The sequence below is a fragment of the Mixophyes fleayi genome, chromosome 5 (genome assembly GCF_038048845.1).
Source record: "Mixophyes fleayi isolate aMixFle1 chromosome 5, aMixFle1.hap1, whole genome shotgun sequence".
In the NCBI taxonomy this organism is placed as follows: Eukaryota; Metazoa; Chordata; class Amphibia; order Anura; family Limnodynastidae; genus Mixophyes; species Mixophyes fleayi.
Genome location: NC_134406.1, coordinates 207171445 through 207193161, shown reverse-complemented (window position 1 = coordinate 207193161; position 21717 = coordinate 207171445). Strand labels below are relative to the sequence as shown.

General features: G+C 38.2%; 1 protein-coding gene across 20 annotated transcripts in view; it reads right to left on the bottom strand.

Annotated features, from left to right (window-relative positions):
- Nucleotides 1–21717, bottom strand: part of EPB41L3 (erythrocyte membrane protein band 4.1 like 3) — a 131336-nt gene that overhangs the window by 87861 nt on the left and 21758 nt on the right. For all 20 annotated transcript variants that reach the window (XM_075213339.1, XM_075213340.1, XM_075213341.1 and 17 more), the window contains exon 2: nt 9792–9973. In XM_075213339.1, coding sequence (XP_075069440.1) covers nt 9792–9959 — 168 coding nt within the window. In that variant the 5' untranslated portion in view covers nt 9960–9973. The remainder of the gene's footprint in view (nt 1–9791; nt 9974–21717) is intronic.

The following is a 21717-nucleotide window of genomic DNA, read 5'->3' as shown; positions in this document are numbered from 1 at the left end:
TATATACTAAAGGTAGCCAATGAGGGGACAAGAATCTCAGGTGTACTAAATAGCCCCAGGAGGTGTTTAATTAATTACACAGCAATATGCAGGGACAAGAAACCGGAAGTGATGTCCCAGCTGTCAGGGCAATAGCCGGGACCCAGCCCTTAATGCCAGGAGATGAGTCGCCAAAGCTGTGACTCATAACAAACATCAAATACTTGTGGATCCTATCTCAGTACACCTACCAGACTGGCCTGGCACTATCATTAGGCAGTGTTAGAAAGCTGCTTCGGACGCCTCCTCAGGATTGATGGGGGAAAGGGGGTTGGCAACTGAACTATATGTTTTTTGGTGGCTGTCCACTCCTTCGGGACTAACCACCTTCATGCGGCCGTGGATCTTATTACCCATTCGCTCCTCCCCCCTATGTGTGCCTGTGTTCATCTCCTCAGTGTCCTCCCTATGTGTGTCTTTGACTGTCAAGTCCCACAAGTTAGCAAGAGAGGCAGACAGAAGAGTCTACCTCTCCAACACAGCATGGCTGAAAGAAGGTAAGAGTGAGGGAAGGGGTTCGGGAGGTTGTATGAATGTAATGGGGATGAGAGGTGGCCATTATTTAATGATCAGTACTATCCTACCATAGTGGGACCTATTAATTTAAGGTGGGGTGATAAGACCTTTAATTTAATTCTGGGGTAGTTTAGGGGTTACTAATTGAATGCGGGGCTTAATACAGGGAGAAGGAATATTTATTAAATGTGAATATGAATTATTTAATGTTGTGGAGGTTGTAGGAAACATGTATATTTATTAAATGGGAATACTATTAATTTAATATTGGGGCTGGTTTGGGGGAAATGGGGCTATTTATTAAATGTGTATGTGATTAAATTAAAGTGAGGGCTGTTTGGAGGAAAACAATTCTATGTATTAAGTGTGGATACTACTAATTTTATTTAATTCAATAGTTGGGGCTGGCTGCAGGGAGGGATGCCCAATTATTAAAAGTAGCGATACTGATTTAACGCCGGGGATAGTTGGGGGCTTTCTAAATTTTATGTACCTGTCTTTTTCCAAATAGGGCCCCAACATTTCAGTATCCCAACAAACAGCGGCTGAGCCAACGACACCAGAAGCCACTAGTAATGAAAGCTACAAGAACTGGAGGTGGTAAAGAGTTTTTTGATTTTATAAAAGTCAAGAGTGTTATGGGTTGTGAAGTGGGTAATGGGGGAGTAGGTGCAGCAGACTGAAGGTTTGCCCAGGGCGCCGAGAACCCTTGAACCGGCCCTGCCATCAGATATATGTACAATTATCCCAATCTTGCAAATGTTCTCAGGGATTGAGGAAGTGGGAATTGTAGTTTGGAAGATACACTTAAAATGATTGTGCTTCTGAAACTTTTATACCTATTTCAGCCACTTCTAATCCAGATTCCTAGAAGTTTTTTTTTTAATTTATAGATCTGGTGTGCTTATTAAATTCATATGGAGCTGTAAACCACCACACCTGAGGTTCTCTTGTCTGCAAAATCATAAGGTAGGGAAAGTGTATGTTGTGTTACTCCTGTGCTGCATAGTGGCTACCTTGGACTGAGTCACTGGGCTACATGCTTTTTTTCCTTTAAAATCTAAATCTTAATAGGCTGCTGAGCGGAGTCTCTCCCCCCGGCTCAAATATGTCAGCCAAGCCCCTTTATAAACCCCTTAAAAAATCATTAGACAGCCCTTGTTGACCTTCTTTGGCTTTTATTTTCTCAGCCCTACTTACTCCATTCCTCTTAATGCAGTCTGTGTGTCAGGGTAACATCATACATACATACATACATTCCTGGTTGCTTGGTGCCGATTCCATTTACCCTGCTTATGCCACTTGTCTTACCCGGATGAGTTTAAAAACTGTACCTGAAACGAAATGCCTTTAGAGAAGGAGTTATTGTGACCATGAACTAGATAAGATTGACCATGTATACCTAATTTATAAATCACACCTGAATCATGTGAGTGACATGAACACACGGTTTTTTTTCCCATAGGTTTACTTGTTTTGTTATAAACTTGTAATTTCCAAAAATAACTAAAAATAATGAAATACACTAGCAGTAATAAAAATGTTTGTTGAATTTTGTTTTAAATTCACACCTGCCAATTGATAACATTTGCAAAGATTGGTATTCATTTTTCTATTGCCTTATAGTTGAAAAGCAACATTTAAAAACTCATCTGGATTTCTGCAGCACTAAGTGAACAATGGTAAAAGGGAAAGTGAGAGCTCTGATTAGAATGTTTTTAAATTGAAATAATAAAATTCTGGTGAAATCTCCAACTCACGTGTACATATGGTTAAACAGCTCAATGTATGCTTATTTTGCAAATCTTCTTGTCAGTTGATGGATATTATTTTTAAAACATAATTTTTGACTGGAATTCTCTTGTAAGTAATGGCTTAAATACATCTGACAGAATATGTGCAGTGTTTTACTGATAAGTATCTCAAGACTGCATTTGAACACTGCAACTGTTTACATACAAGTAATGGTGACATGGAAGGCAATACATTATTCAGAATACTTTTATATAACATAACTAACAACTGCATTTCCATACTAGAATCAGCAGTGGACGACTGGCAGAACGTTCCCTGGAAACTGCATTTCATTATCACGTTCCACACTATTGTCAGGTAACGTTATGGAGAAATTTTACATTTTCAAACACCTGTTTTTCATTTGTGATATAAAAAAAACCTCAGACACATTTGAGAGTCTTACACCTTGTCCAGATACCAGTCCCGTAATTAACTGCCTCAACATATTCACTCTGACAATGAAAGTCTAGAAGATGAGCATGTTGCTCTAAGTCTTTATATTTGCAATTCTCTAGTTTGTTTTTTTTCAGTTTTCCTAATTCAAATGAGTTTTTGTACCTGTCATATCTCCAGAAATTAGGTTCTTCCCTGCTGGAGGGACTTGTAGAACACAGGAGACAAGTGTTATATTTTGTCTCAGCAGTGAAGCCTTTTCTCCCAGAAAGGTTTAATTAGCCTGCTGGACCTGGCTTGATAATCTGCAATAAGTTTTTCTTTTCTAGCAGGTGTGAGTAATTAAATTTTGGAAGTCACTGAATAGACTTTGAGTAAATGGCATCAGGACATGGAGTTAAACTCGGAAATAGCTAGACCGCTATTCTTAATTTTCAGAGATTCAATCTCATCAGGCTCAGTACCAAGGGATTGGCGAATAGCAGATGTGGTGCCGTTGTTTAAAAAGGGGACAAGATCACAACCAGAGAATTATAGACCTGTAAGCCTGACATCAATAGTGGGGAAACTACGGGAAGGCATTTTAAGGGACAGTATTCAGGATTACTTGGTACGCAATAAAATTATTAGTGGGAATCAACATGGATTTGTGAGGGATAGGTCATGTCAAACTAATCGAATTAGTTTCTACGAGGAAGTTAGTGGGAACTTAGACCAGGGCAGGACAGTAGATGTGGTCTACTTAGATTTTGCAAAGGCCTTTGATACAGTGCCACACAAGAGGTTGGTTTACAAAATAAGGGAACTGGGTCTAGGAATCAAAATTTGTACTTGGATCGAAAACTGGTTAGAGAATAGGGAACAGAGAGTTGTGATAAATGGAAAATTTTCTAATTGGTCAAAAGTCTTAAGTGGAGTACCTCAAGGTTCCGTGCTGGGACCACTCCTTTTTAATATATTTATTAATGACCTTGGTGATGGTTTAGAGAGTAAAGTTTCTATTTTTGCAGATGACACTAAACTCTGTAAGGTAATAAAATCAGAGCAAGATGTAGCTTCTCTACAGAGGAACTTAAATAAACTGGAGGATTGGGCGGCTAAATGGAATATGAGGTTTAACACAGATAAATGTAAGGTTATGCATTCAGGGATCAAAAACAAGAATGCAATCTATAAATTAAATGTAATTAATTTAGGAGAATCTATAATGGAAAAGGATTTGGGAGTGCTCGTAGACAGTAGACTTAGCAATAGTGCTCAATGTCAAGCAGCAGCTGCAAGGGCAAACAAAGTATTGGCATGCATAAAAAGGGGCATAGATGCAAGGGAAGACAGTGTAATTTTGCCACTGTATAAATCGTTGGTAAGACCTCATCTTGAATGTGCAGTACAGTTCTGGGCACCACTCTATAAAAAAGATAATTTGGAACTAGAAAGGGTTCAGAGAAGGGCGACAAAATTGATAAAGGGTATGGAGTCATTAAGTTATGAGGAAAGGTTAGCCAGTTTAGGCATGTTTACTTTAGAAAAGAGGCGTCTAAGGGAAGATATGATTACTATGTACAAATACATTAGAGGTCAATACGGAGAGCTTTCATGGGAACTTTTTACCCCAAGGACCATACACAGGACACGTGATCATCCCCTAAGGTTAGAGGAGAGGAAATTTCACAACCAGCAAAGGAAGGGGTTCTTTACAGTAAGGGCAGTCAAGATATGGAATTCATAGCCAGGGAAGGTTGTGATGGCAGATTCAATAGATCTGTTTAAGAAAGGGTTAGACACATTTTTACCGGAAAGGTGTATCCAGGGATACGACCGTTAATTTAAAATAAAGGATAGTACTGGATATAGGGTAAAAATTGGATTGCAATATTGAGTCTGGGGGGATTTTCAAAATTGAAACAGATTGGCGGTTGCTTACTCTGGATTAATTTCAAATATAAGTGCAGGATCGCAGGAGATCCAAAATAGGTTGAATTTGATGGACTGGTGTCTTTTTTCAACCTCATCAACTATGTTACTATGTTACTATGTTACTATGTTCCATCGTTCTCTTTTCAAATGGTGTCCTAAAGCAATTAGTGATACTGATCAAGCATGGTTTTTTATTATAGGTGTTACGGCTACGGTTAAGATCATAAACTTGTAGAACAGGATAGAAGAGGTCTTCACCTATAGCAGCCGCCTTTCCCGTAGATCTGGTGATGCTCATAGGTACTCAGATGCCCCCAGGTCCTATACTCAGCATAGTACAAGCTTATGATTATACTGCAGTACAGGGTAGCGGAAAATGGTATGCACAGTGTGGTTAGAGGCAAGCCGAGGTCTAGGGTGCGAGACAGGTAGCGAGGTCTGCTACAAGCAAGTGGTCGGGGCTGGCAGCAAACAAAGGGAGTCCAGGTAACCAAGCAGTGGTCTGGGCAATAAGCACGATATCAAAGTCCAAAAAACAGGCAGAAGGACAAACACAAGAGAATCAATCCAGAGTTAGCAAAGTAGCAGAAGCTGGGGCAGGCAAACAGGCAGAACCTGAACGCTATAACCGGCAGGGAGGCTAAGCCCTCCTTGCCTTAAATACACAGACTGGCCAATGGAAGCGGGGGAGCCAGGAGATAATAATCAGCCTCAGGAGCTGATTAAATAATTCTGATTACTTGTGCACATGTCCGGCTGCTTCTAATGCTGGGACGCGGCGTTCAGACAAGACAGCGCTCCGACCGTTGCCTTAGCAACGATCGGGACGAAAACAGGAATTGACGCCCTGGTCATCATGGAGACAGTCGGGACGCATCTGCGGCACAGTGCGTCGCGGTGGCCTGAGGCACCACCATGGCTCGTAACATTGGGAGAATAGAAATGTAATATATCTATAAAAGACAAAACTTTTCTCTGTGTGTGGAACACATGACAAAAGGCATTTTAGGAAACATTCAGACAAAGCAATTCCTCATATTGCTTTCAAAAGGAAACAGAACATATGAACAAAGGGAGAAATAAAGCAGGACAGAAATCTTAATCATTTTCTTGTGCTCACTTCTGTGCTACGTACTTCAGTGCTATTCATGTGGACAGCAAGTGCGGTGAAGCATAAAAATCAATAGCCTACTTTCCTGTTCTTATTCTCTGAAGATTTCAAATATTCCACTCGGAGCACAACTAAAGAAACTTCTCAGCTGGGTGAGCCCTCAGACAGCATCAAAATATTCATCTTATAACACTGTGTATACAGCAAATGCAGGCTGTAACCCAAATGCAACCTCTCTGTGATGACATTTTTATTCATCTACTGAAAATTAGATTAATATAAACAAATTTCGGACTGTTTTATATTGGTTAACAAAAAAAATCATTTTAATATACATCGTCTAAATAAACGTTCAAATCCTCTCTAGACAAGGGCTGGCATTTTCTGTGGTAATAACCCAACACCTATATCTTAATACATTATCTGTCTATAAATACCACCCCATCCCAAACAGAATAAAACAGTTCATGTACCAATTCCCACATGTTCTGTTCTGAAAGTACCCAAAAATTGGGAATTAGGGAAAAAGAGTCATTCTGTGTTAATGTTTCTGTTAAATGAAACACACTGTCCTAGAAAACCTGTACCTTTTAGATGGCAAAAGTAATAAACCTAGGGAAATATATACCGTATAAATAAAAATTATCTGTACAGTGTTGTGCAATATATTAGTGTTGTAAAAACACAGAGTAATAATCAATGTATTTTTCTACAAACAATAAAGAAAAATACTAACAAAAATTCTAATTATTAATATGAGTGGGAGCTTGCTCGGCTGAGGTCAATTTAAATCTTATTCATGCACAGTAATAGAGTGTCAAGTGGCCAAATCATCTTGAAGAATGATACTGTTCTAGCAATCAATGTATTTAAAAACAAGAAATTATTTAGTATATTGTTCCTTTAAAGAAAACCCATACACATTTTGTATTAAGCTTTCAATATGGGTCCTGAAAAATAATTTTTTTTAAATTAATTTGGACGGTCATGTATCATGCTGGTGATGTGTTCAAACGTATCGTCCTGCCAGACTTTATTGGGCTTGAAAAATTAAAGCATTTGTATGTTTTGGGGGTCAAGAACTGGGGGAAAAGCTGGCTTATTCCACAAAGGCAGTATTTTATTGGTATTGTCTTTTATCTTTTAAGAATTTATACAATAATTCCAGATGGAGAGTGAGAAACGCAGGGTAGGGTGTATAGGAGCCAACTGAGGTCTATCTTTAGGGTCCATACAAAATAGGGTGTATGGGGAGAGCATATTTGGGGTATTAGCCTCAATGACCACCCATAGTCTGGAGTGAGCATTGACATGGGTTAGCACTATTTGAGTCAGTGGGGCACCAACTAATATTTTTGTAGCAGGGGAGGCCAAGGCCTCCATCCCAAGCGTGCCTAAAGTGGACTTTTTAGTGGGTCCTTCTGCATAAGGAAATGCATGCGATATGTTTCTCTGCAGGTCTGGATGAATGTTGAAAAGAACGACATACTGCTTTAATAGTATCAATCAATGGAGGGAGATTTGCTGTAAAAATCATGCTATTACTAGTGGTTTCACAGGTGTTTTCCGAACGTCTGTAGGTAACCTGCTTTAGAACACGGTTACTTTTTTACACTGCTGCAATAATATTATTGTTCTCTGCAAAACAGACAATGTTGATTGTTGCAAAGAAGCTGACAGCATTATATCTTGTTTTCAACCAAGAAGCAGAAAAATAGATATAAAAATGTATTTGCAAATCATCTTATTTTAACTGGAGAATAAGACTTTAAATAAAAATACTTCATCTACTTTACTTGAGATTGTATGAGAAAGTTAGCTTGGCCAATATTACAAGATAGTTATGTGGATTTAAAGGAAAGGGTGTAGCAAGATATCACTTGAAATTACCCATTTTACTTGAAATTACCCGTTTCATAATAACATAGTCAGATATACTACTCATTGCAGCACCCTTCCTCTTAAGGTTCACCACGCTTGGACAGCTTCAACGCTGCAATCATGATTAATGCATTTGTCTTCCAAAATAACTCCAGTGTAATTCTGCCCTCCCAAGAGGCTGTCAAAGTGTACATTTGCAAGCTGGCCCAAAAATGTAATCAAATTACATCACATGTTAAATAACCCACAATGACTTTATGTCATTGCAGGAAAAGCAAAACCAGCTATTTTTAGTCCAACAACGACTGTTAGAATCTGGCATTCATCAAACATCAAATCCAAAGAGTTCCTCGACAAATCTGGACAATATTTTCATTTCAGCTTACAACTGCAAATATTTAGTTTTGGCTATTCTTATTGACAGCAAATGGTATAATATTTTATGAAAAGAATAAGAAGTAACAAACACACTTCCCAAAACTAGAATCAGCATTTTTACAGATTCCTGGAAAACTAATAATTATAATAATGATGTGGGTGGAAGCACAAAGATTTATATTGTTAATATATGTAATGCTTATCAGAGACCTTGTTGGGGGGTTTAAAGGAACAGAAACACCAACAAAGTAAATCAACTTATTACTAATATTATATTATTCATTCATATTGGAAACTTCTCATTTTAAAGCAATACTTACAAAGACAGCGGAGGTATTTTCTGAACCATAAAATATGTGCTCCCTTGGCATAGTTCATTTTGTGCAAGAATGCCTATTAATTCATTTTCTTATTAATGCTTTATGGATGTATTAATTATTCATTGTATCCACTAGATTGCAAGCTCTCTCATGAATAAGGCCCTCCCTGCCATCTGTTTTCACATCTGCATTTATTTTGTCTACTTTGTTTGTCCCTGTTTAATGTATGCTCTGTTTTCCCCACCATCCGGTGCTGAGGAGCACTATGGCACTTTACAAAACAATAATAATAATAATAATAATAATAATAATAATAATAATAGCTTTGTGCATATACAAGTGCACACAGACATTCTGTATTTGGAACTGCCCTGGAAAATCACTGTGTGTCTACATTTGCAGGATTGTGGGTCCAGCTGGAAATACATTGTGGAAAGAGTAACAACATCACTTTCAAAGTCCTGCCTATAAATCACATTATGACCATCCACTTAATTAATTCCAGTGTTTCCTTTTTCCTTGTTCCAGTCAAATGTATGCCTTCCCCACTGAGGCTTTTCACACCCCTGTGCTGAGCACTTATGGGCTCATCACATATTTAATTAATGCCGCTGATCAAAACTGATAAGTTTTCAAAGTGCTAGGGATAGGGAGATAGAGGCTTTAAAGAGCCTATCCCTTAGATTTCCCATATACTTAAATGGACTGTGTGCATGCATATATAGTCTGTGCTATATGGCCCAAAGGTGCCTGAGGCCTTAAAGCACATTTTTTTCTGTCAGGTTATGATGTGCACTAGCGCTGTAGCATACTGGTTACTTATAACATAAATAACTATACCAGATCTAAGTACAGGCTTTGTTATATAGCACAATTGTACAGAATTTAGATTACTCCACACATATCAACTGGAAGTAAAAATGGTGCGTTTTGATTGAGCAGGTTTACAAATCCTTAGGGGGACCACTTCTCTCAGAAATTAGGGTACATCAGACCAGGAGAGTGACTGCTTCTTTGGGCATCATTTGCTAAGGTGTCCATCTAATGAAAGTGTAAGGCAGCTAACTGGTCTTCATCGCCCATATTTATCTATATAATGGATGTGGCAGCAGCTTCAGAAGCTATTTTCGGGACAGAAATTTTGCAATCTGTCTCAGTTAAATAAATATTTTTTCATTACTGTCCCACCCTTATTGTTATTGCTATACAAATCCATTTTTTAGCGGACATGATAGGACACCAGGAAAATGGACAATTATGGAAGAATATTAACCCTGTGTGTGGTAACAAGAATGAGCACAAGGAAAAGAAAATTATGGCCAATGAGAGCAACAGTTTGCCATTTTTGCTTTCCAAGTAAGACCTCTTCACATCAATGAAAATGTTGAAAAACACTTATTGGTCCTAGTTTAATGATAATGAAAATAAATGCCACTTGCCTTTTCACTTTTCAGGGGTGTACTGTGTGCTGCTGCAGCTGGGAACTGTTCTACCGCGTTCTGATGATCTTCGTCGAGCTGCTGACCAGATTGTGTAACTCCTGTGCTCTTTTTGTCTTTCTCCTGATCCTGCTTGGATTCCGAATCAGAACCCGTTTCTGATGTCATGATTGGTTTATTTTCTGTCAAAAGAAAAACATATAGTCCTCTAACCACCATATAATAACAGCAATAAACAATAAAATAATTAAATATACAACAGGCAACGAAAGCAAGACCCGCATTTGTGTAGATACTGCTCAGGCAAAAATCATAATAAAGCAAAGTGAATAATTGAAACAAGGTTAGATAGAAGAAGCTTTTTAAAAGTCATCATCGTAAATGTTTTATGAATAAATATGCTTGTTCTTTGAGCATGGCTGAATTATTTAATAATAAAAGAAACACTATAATATTATGAGCCATTAAGTTTTTTCAGCAGGGCAAATGAAAAACATCCAATCTCAATATGCAAATTGTTCTATCTACATTGGGAGGGTCACCTACTATCCTAATGGACATTAAGAGGCTCACTAAGTAAGACTTGACTGTACATTTTGAGCCGGACTCAAAGGAAGAAGAATATATACTCTCATTAAAGTAGAGTTTTCTTTAAAAAAAACAAAAAAAAAAAAACACTTAAAATTAATTTATTCTTTTTGTCCCAGATCCCTCCAACTCCCTAGAGAATTTGGCGGGACGAAGGCCTCAATAACATGATTTTTTTGCAAATCGCGTCATTTTGCCAAGCGGTGCAGTGACGTGATCGCAGTATTTCACTGCGGAGCCTGGCTAACATTGACTTTTAATTGCCTTAAAAAATTAAGCTATGATTGTCATTACCAATGTAAACATTCATGCTTTGTAGTGCATACTATACAACACATAACTCCAGGTTCTATCAAATAAATGTGCAGCTAAATAGTCTGTCATGAAAATACAATCCTTGAGAAAATAGTTGCATGGAAAAGGTGTCATCCATCTTGTCAGTTAGATATTCATTTTAATAGCCAAATAATAACTATTTCTGTCAATAAACCATTCCATGGTAACAGTTAATGCATTTCTTCAGAACGTTTTACCATAACATTTTAATAGTAAAATGCATTCTGAATGATTTGAGATTATTTTGCTAATGTTTCATCACCTAGCTAGCGTTTACATATTTTGCATAATACATATGTGATGGGGATATAGTGCTATATAAATTTACTTCTGGATTTCTAATAATCTTTTTACAGCAGTTTTCTATTGTTGTGTAAATAATGTTTTTTACTAGTTTTATGGTATAATAATGTCCTCACACACAAAACTGCAGTTATTATCTATGTAGCTTACCTCCGTATCAATTGTCTGTCCCTATTCATCGTGCTGCAAAACCATATGGTACATTATTGGAGCTAAGCTACACAAGATATTTTTAGTTGCTCGATCTCCCCTTTTGGATCACCTTGTTTTTTTATGAGGTGAGTTGCACAGGCGATTTTTGATAACCAAGTAACGCAATCATCTTTGACTGTGCTGTTCTGCAATTAATTGTGTCATGTTACAAAAATCTTTAGCTAAAGCAATTAATTGCCTCCAAAGAGTTTAATGGGTCTGGTCAGGAAATGCTCTATTGACCTTTGCAGTGAGGCATGCTGGGATATTAGGAATGTTCAGAGAATGTGACATCAAGGGAAATGGTTTTTGTTTTCATTCAGGTGGTGATTAAAGTCAAGTAGAATCTCATGGGGTTTTCTATGCTAATAATCTAAATAATATCAGAGGCTAAAAATCTCTTTAAACCAGGGACCAACTAGCTAAAACTGTTGTCTAAAGATTAGATGGTCTGAGCAAGACTAAATCGATCAGTGTATAATAGATAGAACACAAGGTAAAACCTAAATGCTGCACATGGCTCTTGTGGGAATTTAAAAGGTAAGGTTTATTCGTATATCACAACGGTGAAAACATGCAGCACAATCTTTGGGGCCAATTCAATTTGGCCGCATTATTCTAGGAATAATGTGGCCTGCGCACTATTACCATTACAGTAAAAGTGCGCAGTATTACCGTTAGTGTTGTAATTTTAATGCTGATTTCTGCTTGCAGCCTTCGGGGCTGCAAGCAAAAGTCTGGGATTAAATGACCATATTAACAGTAATACTATTAGCACCGAGTTATTCCTAGAATAATTTGGCTGATTTGAATGGCACCCTTTGTAACATTATACTCCGGGAAATGCATGAATTTTTTTTTTTTTTTTTTTAACTATTTTAGAAAATAGCATTAACAATCAAACAGGAATCAGCAATTAGTACATTGCCCAAAAAAATAACAGCATATTGTCACAGAACAGACAAGTAAGCAAACATTGGTTGTACCAATTGTTCAGGTTCCAGCAACATTTTCTAAGAATATGGGGTGGAGAAGAGGGGGCGGGAGGGGAAGCACTGATCATCACAATTAAAATACAGAGGGAAAAACTACCCAAAGACTCAGGGAGAAAGAACAACGTCCAACATCAGGTCACCTATGAATCGTGCACCATTAAGGACCCCAGAACGTTCACTTAGTAGAAAGAAGCTAGTAAAGGAGTAGAGCATTTACAAGTAGAGCCAGGGGGCCCAAATCTGGTGGAATTTATCGTCCTTGTCATGTAAGTGATATGTAATCTGTTCCATCTGGGCAATAAACCAAATGTAGGAGCGTAAGGCCGCCATAGTAGGGGGTTTAGGTTGCTTCCATGATTTAGCTACTGAAATGCATGAATTTTGGGCCAAGCACCATTTGATGAAGGGGTTGGGCGCATAGGGAATCTGCACTTACATGCAAAAAAAAAAAAAATGATTACATTTTGTGGGAAGAGGTTATTAAAATGAGAATAAGTGTGGAATGGGTGTAATTAAAGGGGGTGATCCCTGTTTTACAGTTGGGAACAGAGTTATATTCGCCCTGCAAAAGGACTGGCAGTGCCGGAGATTGGCTTTTATCTTACTATACTGTTAACTGGATTCATTTTGAGCCCTACACCTACATTTCTAATGGAAAGCGCATTTTGAGGGGTTCTTTGACCAATTTAATAAAAGTCTTCCAAAACACAAAAAGTGACATCCAATAAAGACAGTCCCAATGTCCCCTCATTCTCATAAAAGATATTAATAAGGTTAAACTGAGCAGTATTTTAGAGTGTGCGTGTACCCTTATATGCGCTTGTACAGCATATAGGGACACTTGCACACATTGAAGCATTGTAGGTCTGCACTTTCTACAGTTCATAAACGACCTTTAGTTATTTCAGGGAGAAAAATAAAACAGTAACATTTAATTGTGTATCAACTGTAAGACACTACTCTTTATTTAAAAACATAGTAGTTACTAATAATCAAGATTGTGACTCAATAGTTTTGAATATGCACGCTGTCCTATCTTCTCTTTTATCAACTACCTGACAAACATTTTTATTGTCCCAAAAACAAAAGTGCCTTGTCAGAGTCATCCGTTAGGTAAAGAAAAGTAAGTAGTATTCAGGAAGACACTATCAGCTGAATTTTTACAATTAATCTTAACACTTGAAAAGCACAAATAAACAGGTTTATTAAAAACAACTAATTTCTACTCAACTTAACCTGGTCACAATGTATTCATCAGTTAAACCTTTATTTAAAAATAATTTTCTAACATGAAATGAAAAACTAATCAAAATGTTACTGTAATCCTGTAGAATCTTGGATCTCAAAGAAGAAAAAACAAAACCCAAAACAAAATGTGTTTTTAAAAAGGTACCCATGATTCTTATTTCCATTTCTCTGAGACTAAAGAATACAAGGGCACCTGATGCCCTATACATAGCTAATGGAATAGAATACTAGTTATTTGTACTGAACCTTCGTTTCCTGGCTAATCTCATTGCTTTCACCACAACCAGTTGTAATTGCTGCACAAATCTCCGTGGCTCCCTCATCTCACACACATTCAGTATCGCACAGCTCTTGTATTCGTTAGGAGCACACAAAGGGTCCATATGAAAGCGCAAATGCTCTTTTGATTTCATGAACCTATTTTTGTGCAAATGCCCCTGTTAATACGGGGAAGTGAACCTCCTTGACATCCTAGTAGTTGCATATTCTGATGGGAGGAGTCAGTGGAACTGAACGCAATGAGAAATTAACATTCATGCACCTTATTTAATGCAAACAAATTACAATTATTTTGTGGGACAATATATTTACATTGAGTGGGGAAGTTGTATTTATGTGGGCGATCCCTGATTTACAGAAAATCACAGATAATGTTTCTCACTGCAAAAGGACACCCCGGCCTATAATGTCAATTGGATGCCTTTTGCAAATGTGCAAAACCAATCTCTGCAAACTTTGCAGTTCAAAAATTAGCTTTACTGTGTGTAGCCCTGGTAATTAAAATTCTGCTTTTAGTTTAGTACTATTAAAATCAAATACCAGCAACCTAAACATAGAAGCAATTATCTGTTTTCATTTGTGACCTCCTTAGCTTCCTGAGGTTTTGAGTTCTGCATCGATCTTACATCTTGGCTTATGCTCCATGATTCTTGGCTACAACTGACAGTTCTATGTGTCTGAAGAGATGAATGACTAAGTGCTTTTCAGGCCTGAATTTTCTGAGTTGTAGCATGTCCTGTTCCAAACATTCACCCCAATCTTGAGTTACATTTTTATCCAAGTACTGGTGACAAACAGGACACTATGGTTTAAAAATCTTACTGCTGTATTCATTTTATTCTTAAGGATCACACACAATAGCTTTAAGGGTATTTTTGGAGCATTGTTTCACTTTCTGTCAAGGTAAATAAAACCATGACAGGTTTGTGTCACAGACCTTTAACTGTTTTCTGTCATTAGATATTTCAAAACATAATTAGCAGTGTAACATTGCAAAATGATGTTTAAAATGTCAAGACAATGATGAGTGGGTGGAATGAAGGGGCCCGAAACAGATTTGTTTGGTTCCTAGCTACAAGATTTTTAATACAGACTGTGGTTTCATTCATGTAGAAGTGCTGGTGAGACATGGCCCACTGACATCCCTAGGGAGTGTCCCCTGACAGACATATCTAATTATTGGCTATCAGATTCAGATTTCATTGGGTCCATTGGTGATGAAAATTGGGCTGACCTATTTCATACTTGCCAACTCTCTCGCAATGTCCGGGAGACTCCCGAAATTCGGGTCAGTCTCACGGACTCCCGGGAGAGCTGGCAAATGTTCCGCATCCCGCACCTGGCACCCCAAAATGAAGCGATTCGTGGTGAAGCGCGTCATTTTGGCCCCGCCCCCACTACAAAACATCATTCCCGTCGTGGGGGCGGGGCTAAAATGATGCGATTGGCCCCGCCCACCCTCCAGACACGCCCCTCTGCCGGAAAAAGCAAGGAGAAAGTAGGCAAGTATGACCTATTTCAATCTCTGGTGAATTCTAAAGGTCCCCCTGGTGTTAAAAATAAATAAACATTAAAACATTTTTGGAATTCTTTCTATTGATGTCAATAAATGCACATCTGACCCCTTAAATGTTCCTGCTAGCTCATACAGTATATCCGACTGTCTTATGCCTGAATTCTGCATTATTTTATCCACATTTGTTTTACTATAACTTGGATTTGCATGTGCATTTATCAAAAACACAGAATCTGTTTTCCTTTTCATTTGCTGTGTTTCTTAGACATATTTAGTTATTAATCTGTTATTATTTTTCTTTGCCCATTAGTATTAATGGCTTGTTTCATATAATGAGCAATTTGTTTTGACTCTTATAATGCAGGAAATATATTACCTTGCACACAATAAGCTTGTGACCATATGGTTTCCTGTAGACTATGCAGAACATAAACACTGTTTATAAATAGAACGATTTCTTTCAAATTTTCTGAACATTTAGGTGTGTTACAGGCTCCTGGTTTGATATGCAAATTGTGCACTTTTTATGGAAAAGCTTGTCAGGTGTAAATAGGAAAATATGCCTTGCCTCACACATCAGCTTTCCTGTGATGTATTTTGTATTTATTTATTTATTTTTACAGAGAATTCGCTACATATCGCCCTCAAGTAGAATGTGACATTTCTCTCCTCACTGAGGTGCACAGGATTCTGCATAAGTTGAGGGGTTTACAGATTCCCTGAAGCTTTCGGTAGCTCCATATTTTACACATTATCAAAACTCAAGAAGAAAATGTTGAGGTTTTTTTTTAAATAACTTTGAATTGCATTAACTTAATGCTATAACCACATGTGCAGCTTAATTGTATTTAAGTCAATAAGGTTAGCTCATGACTGAGCCAATGTAGGTAGAGAGCAGACAGTAATGGTTGCCCTGTGCTTGAATGTGTGGCAATAAAAGATAGTACAAGTGTCAAGCAAAAGGACAGGATTCGATTGATTCTCTTGCTGCGCTCTAGATCACTTGAACACAGAGATCGATGTGAATGACATGTTCAAAATGTGTAAGTACATGAGTACTTCCCCATTCAGTGTTGTGAGGTTGCTTAGAGACTAGATGATGTCACTATGATGTCATCAGGATTCCTTGAGAGATTGAGGCCATGCGTCTGGATCTAATAGCAGTTTACATGTGAACTATCAGATCTACTGTACATAGCACAAGAGCTTACAGTAATAGAGTGCCACGTGGATGCATCAGTCTGGGATAGGTACAGTAGATCGGCTACCACAAACACGACACCACTTACCCCGACATGGGTTACCCGAACTTCTGAACTTCGACAGAGCGCTAAATCTGACTGTTGAAAAAGCTGAACTTTCTCCAATACGACGAATGAAGATGCCGGGACACCTACATTTTGTCACTTTCAAGGGTGACAGTAGTATTTCTGGTGTTAAAGCGGTAATGCCAGGAGGAGGCGTCTGTACATTGCGTTTTAGTCACGCTTCTACATTGTCAAAGTATAATCAGAATCTACACTTACCTCGACACCAACAGAGGACATTACCGAAAGAACTGCTATACAACTGCTGTAATATCTAAAGATGCTGGATGCCGGCGCTTCATTGTGACGTCACCGAAGACAGCCACATGTACATTTAAAGAGGTATGTTAATGTTAGGGGTTAGGCTGCGTCAAATGTTGCCGTCGATGGCAACGTCAAAATAAACCGCCGGCATTCAGCATCTTTGAATTCTGTAGCAGTTGCATAGCATTTTCTTCGGTAATGTCCTCCATCGTTGTTAAGGTAAGTGTATATTATAATTATCTTGTGATTTCACTGTTCGTGTTTTTTTTGGTAGGTATAGTTGGTGTCGGTATCACAAGCATCGGATTACCGTACCCAACCCGCTCCAACCACCATGCTTCTTGCAAGGGATAGTGTTCTTGGGATGATGCGTAATGTTAAGCTGAGTACACACGACAAGGTTTTTTCACCCGGTTATTGGGCCAATCACATGAGAAACGGCCGTTCGGCCTGATATCGCATTAGTGCGTGTGCTTCATCGATGAACGATTTTCGTTCTAAAGCACATCTTATCGTTTGATTTGATTTTATAAAACGGACTAAAAATCTCGGTCAACGATGGAACGATGTCATTCCAATTCTGCAGTGTGTACGACGACCAGCAGTGTAAGCAGATCTCCATAGAGTTTACAGAGTCACGATCTCTTCAGTCGATGGTTATGACAGATAAAGAGCACAGATCTGAAGGTAAAACTTGTATAGTGTGTACACATGAATTGGCATGCTGATCGGGATTGGTACAATTGTTAATAATATAACATCAGAAGAAATTTTCTGTAGTGTGTACCCAGCTTAAGACTTGTGCCAAACATAATACCTAGCATTGAGGCCAAAAAGTTTGGTCTCATCAAACCATATTATCTTCCTCCATTTGATATAAGGGTCCTTCCACATGCTTTTTGATAAACTCTAGGTGAAATTATATGTAAGTATTCATCAACAATGGTTTTCTTTTACAGATACATCTCTAAAGCCTTCACTATGTCACTCACCATCAGTGACAAAGATAATTTTAAACTTGCAATGGACAAATACACTGTACTTCCTAATTAGATCATTAAAAATTTCTGAGCTGCAACTAAATTGGGCAGATAGTAAAAACACTAATTTTGTACCCAGAAGCCTTTGATGTTTATGAATCTTTATTTTTAGTAAATTAACTTTTCTCAAAAAACATTTCCAAGGCAATACACTGAACTTACAACGTAATTGACATTCTTGTATAAACCCGAGTTTCTATAATATATCTTATTTTAAATAAAGCCTGTAATAGAAAAGTGTTTACCAGCTGATTTGATTTTTGCTTAAACTTGGAAAAAATGCTTATTATTTCAAACAGGTAGATTTTTCTAGCAGAACTGTCTCATCAACAATCTGTGGCATTAATCCACTCTGCCGTGTTCCTGTGTGCTTTAGCAACAGAAATGGAGCCTGCAATTGGTATCAGAATGAAATAGTGCAGCGATAAGCACTCTTCTCAGCTCTCGCCTGGGAAAACGCATTAGTCAGTACTCTGGGATGTGACATCTACAAAACAAATTAAATCTCAAAAGCCTGTTTCTACCCCATTGTGCAGTACAAAAGGTGGAAGAGTAAACAGCTTCCCTTACGCTTCACTTGTCTCATTTAACTGTTTATTTAGAATAGGGATTTAGTCACTAGTGTCACAAATCAACCGACATTCTAGAACACTGTAAACCATGTAGTAAAAAAATCAATCAATACATAAATTATATGAAATGTTATTAATGGGGGAGGTACAGCCTGTAGTATGTAATTAGTTTTACCTACAACATGCTATGATTGCTCAGTAAACATGAGGTCTTAACTTATTCAAAATCAAGAACCATCCCAGTCTCATATTTGCATTTATTATTATAAACGAAGCTGTATCATACAGGAGGCACCAAAGTGCTTGTTCTGCCAATTACCAGTGAGTGACTAGTTTATCTTTAAAGAAACACTAAGCCTAAAGAGAGCCGTACACGCTTTGATCCCACTGCTGGGCCCAAGACCAGAATGACAGATCACAGTCTGATCCCACCACACAGATGCAGTGAAGTTAGGCCAGTTGCTTGCGTGGTATTGCACTGTATTGTGTGTAGCCAGAATAAAATACAAGGTGACTTCTATAAAAGAACTACTAAAACATTCTCAGATACATGGAAAATTTACATATATGTGGCCAATTGAATTTCCCATTTTCACTCATGAAAACGCTACAACGTACAAAACGGAAATATATTTTTAGCTACGTGCCATTCATTACCTTTTCACGCAATCACAGCCAAAAAAGACTATTTAATTTCCCCATAATAAGTATAGTTTGCATTCAAAAAGTCCTATACAATCATTTTTGCATGATACTTTCATCTGCCTGAATATGCTCACTATACAAGCAGATTGCTCCTCCCTCTCATCTGCATTGATTGATTTTACGGTTCTGTATTACCCATGCCCTGGTTCTCTATTAACCAAAGGTCTGGCTAGGGGGGAGGGGCACGTTAGTTTGTATGGTAAATGACAGTTGCGGCTTTAATATTTTTAAATGGAAAGTCTTCACAGCCATCTTACTTTATTAAATAAAATTAGGTTTGAACATTTTAGTATTAGGTTTACAAAAAATACCTTTTCTAACAGAAATGGAGAAATATTTTAAACTAATCTCTGCTGTCTACCAAAAGCCCAGAATCCATTAAACTGTGAAGTAAAAGGTGATGAATAAAGCCGGGACTCTGGAAACCTGCCGGTATAATATCCTTCTTTAGAAAATGACTGAACCATTCCCAGAAAGGTTCTATATTATTAGGTAACTGCAATATTATTCCTTCAAAAGGCCACAATTCCACAGCTGAGCAAATGAACATGAAAGAAATAATTGCTAGCGTAATCTCACATTGAACAAAAGAGGCATGAGAATCAATGCAATAATTTCTCATTAATGTACAATGAAGTCCAATAAACCAAAGCCTTTTGCTAGAAATAAGCCTGCAGTTGGAATATCATGCAGAAAAAAAGTCCAGGTTAGACAAGTGATGTAGAATTCATGAGCCATTTGGAGAAATCAATTAGCCACTTTCACATTTAGAAGGAAAAATGACACCCCCTTAAGCAAATTCTCTTTTTGATCAAGCATAGTTTATTCTATAGTACCCCATTGTCACTAAACTCCTGGGTCAGACACGGGATAATGAACACGGTTTCAACCCGTATTACATCTCTTCACACCACACTTTGGTCCCGGGTTGCCACATTTCACACTAGTCCCCTGTCTGCCCTGCATTATCAAGTTGAGTCATTATAAGGGGACAACAGAGGCTCATATAGATCACGTAGCACAGGCCAACGAGCTGCTTTTAACAGAACCCGGGTAGAATAACCTGGAAACACCATGCATACCGCAGTGTAGCTGACTCCAACACTGGCATAACCCTGGTCGCAACCTGGGTCGCATGACCCGGGTTGACCCATTCACACCGACAGACAACCTGGGTTGTTCCCGGGTCCATGTATCTGTGTAAAAGGGTTATATGAAGCACCTTACTTCACTGCAGCTGTATATTTATTACAGGGAACCCTGATCATTGTTGCTAGTGATTTAAAAATATTGGGCAGATAATGCAGTGGAGGCTGGACATATGCAGAGATCCTCCAAAAAGGAGAGTCTTCAGATACAGGTGATGTTAGATACACTCTGATATAGTGTGTATCCAGCCAATAGCAAAAAAACGTATGCAGGGTCTTGCAATTGGAATATAGGACATGTGGGTCTATTATGTCTGTTGAAGTAAAAATGTTCACAAATGTGGACTTATCTTTTAACAAAAAGCAAACCAGACAGTTTTTATCCACAAGCGTCAAGGAAACCATGCCCATATTGGCCTAGTTGCAAAGCAATATGGAAAATCTTAGACCACTGGGAGGCTTCGCAATGCTATTTACTTTCCACACACATTCAGTTCTTTTGCAAAACATCCCTGAAAGATGTAATGTGACCACTGACACCTGTATAAAGCAGGTTGGTATGTGAATGAGTAGGACTGGCCAAACCCATAAAAACTCTGACCACAATGTACACACATCACCACTACCCAAACAAATACAGATGCACAGAGCTTCAGTAGGTAAAGGCAACAGGGAATTACACACAGCATATAAAACATGCATGCCAGCTACAGTTACAACCTGCAGGCATAATAAATGTCTAATACCAGAAGGGTTGTGCCAGAGGCAGCAATGTTAGCCACTGGGTGAGCCACAATCCGCTTAGGGATATAGGACTCATTCATCTTTACTCCAGATTTGTGGCAATGACTGAACCAGCAGTTACAATATAAAAAAAACCATATAAAACAGGATGGGAAGGAGAGAAGGGACCTAGGAGGCCTCTAATGGGTCATTAGAGGCCTTGTGTAAGCACCAACCTGGCACACTGGCACTTGAGGGCTCCTGGCGATTGTTGTCTCCCTCTTCTCCCCCAATGTATATTTTTGATCATTAAAATGTTGGTTTGTGCCTCCCCTCCCTTACCCGATTGCAACCATTCCCCCATCACAGTATGAAGTATTATTGATTGTCTTGCCTTATTTATGAACCCTTCCCTTTTGTGTCTGTCCTCAATAAAGCTTCGGGCTCATGACTTCCCCACCCTTCCCCTCTCACCTACCTCCCCCTCACATCCAATGTTTTTCCGAAATGTTATGATTTTTAAAGTTTGAATGGTTAGTGCAGTACTTGATGTAGAGTGTAGGATGTTATATCTTGTACTTTATGCCTTGTATTGTACTAAAATGTATGCATGATTATGTTTTATGATGTACTGTGTACACTTGAATGTAACGTATCGTATGTGTTATTTGTACTTTATGTAAAATAAAGCTACTTTTTCAATAAAAAAA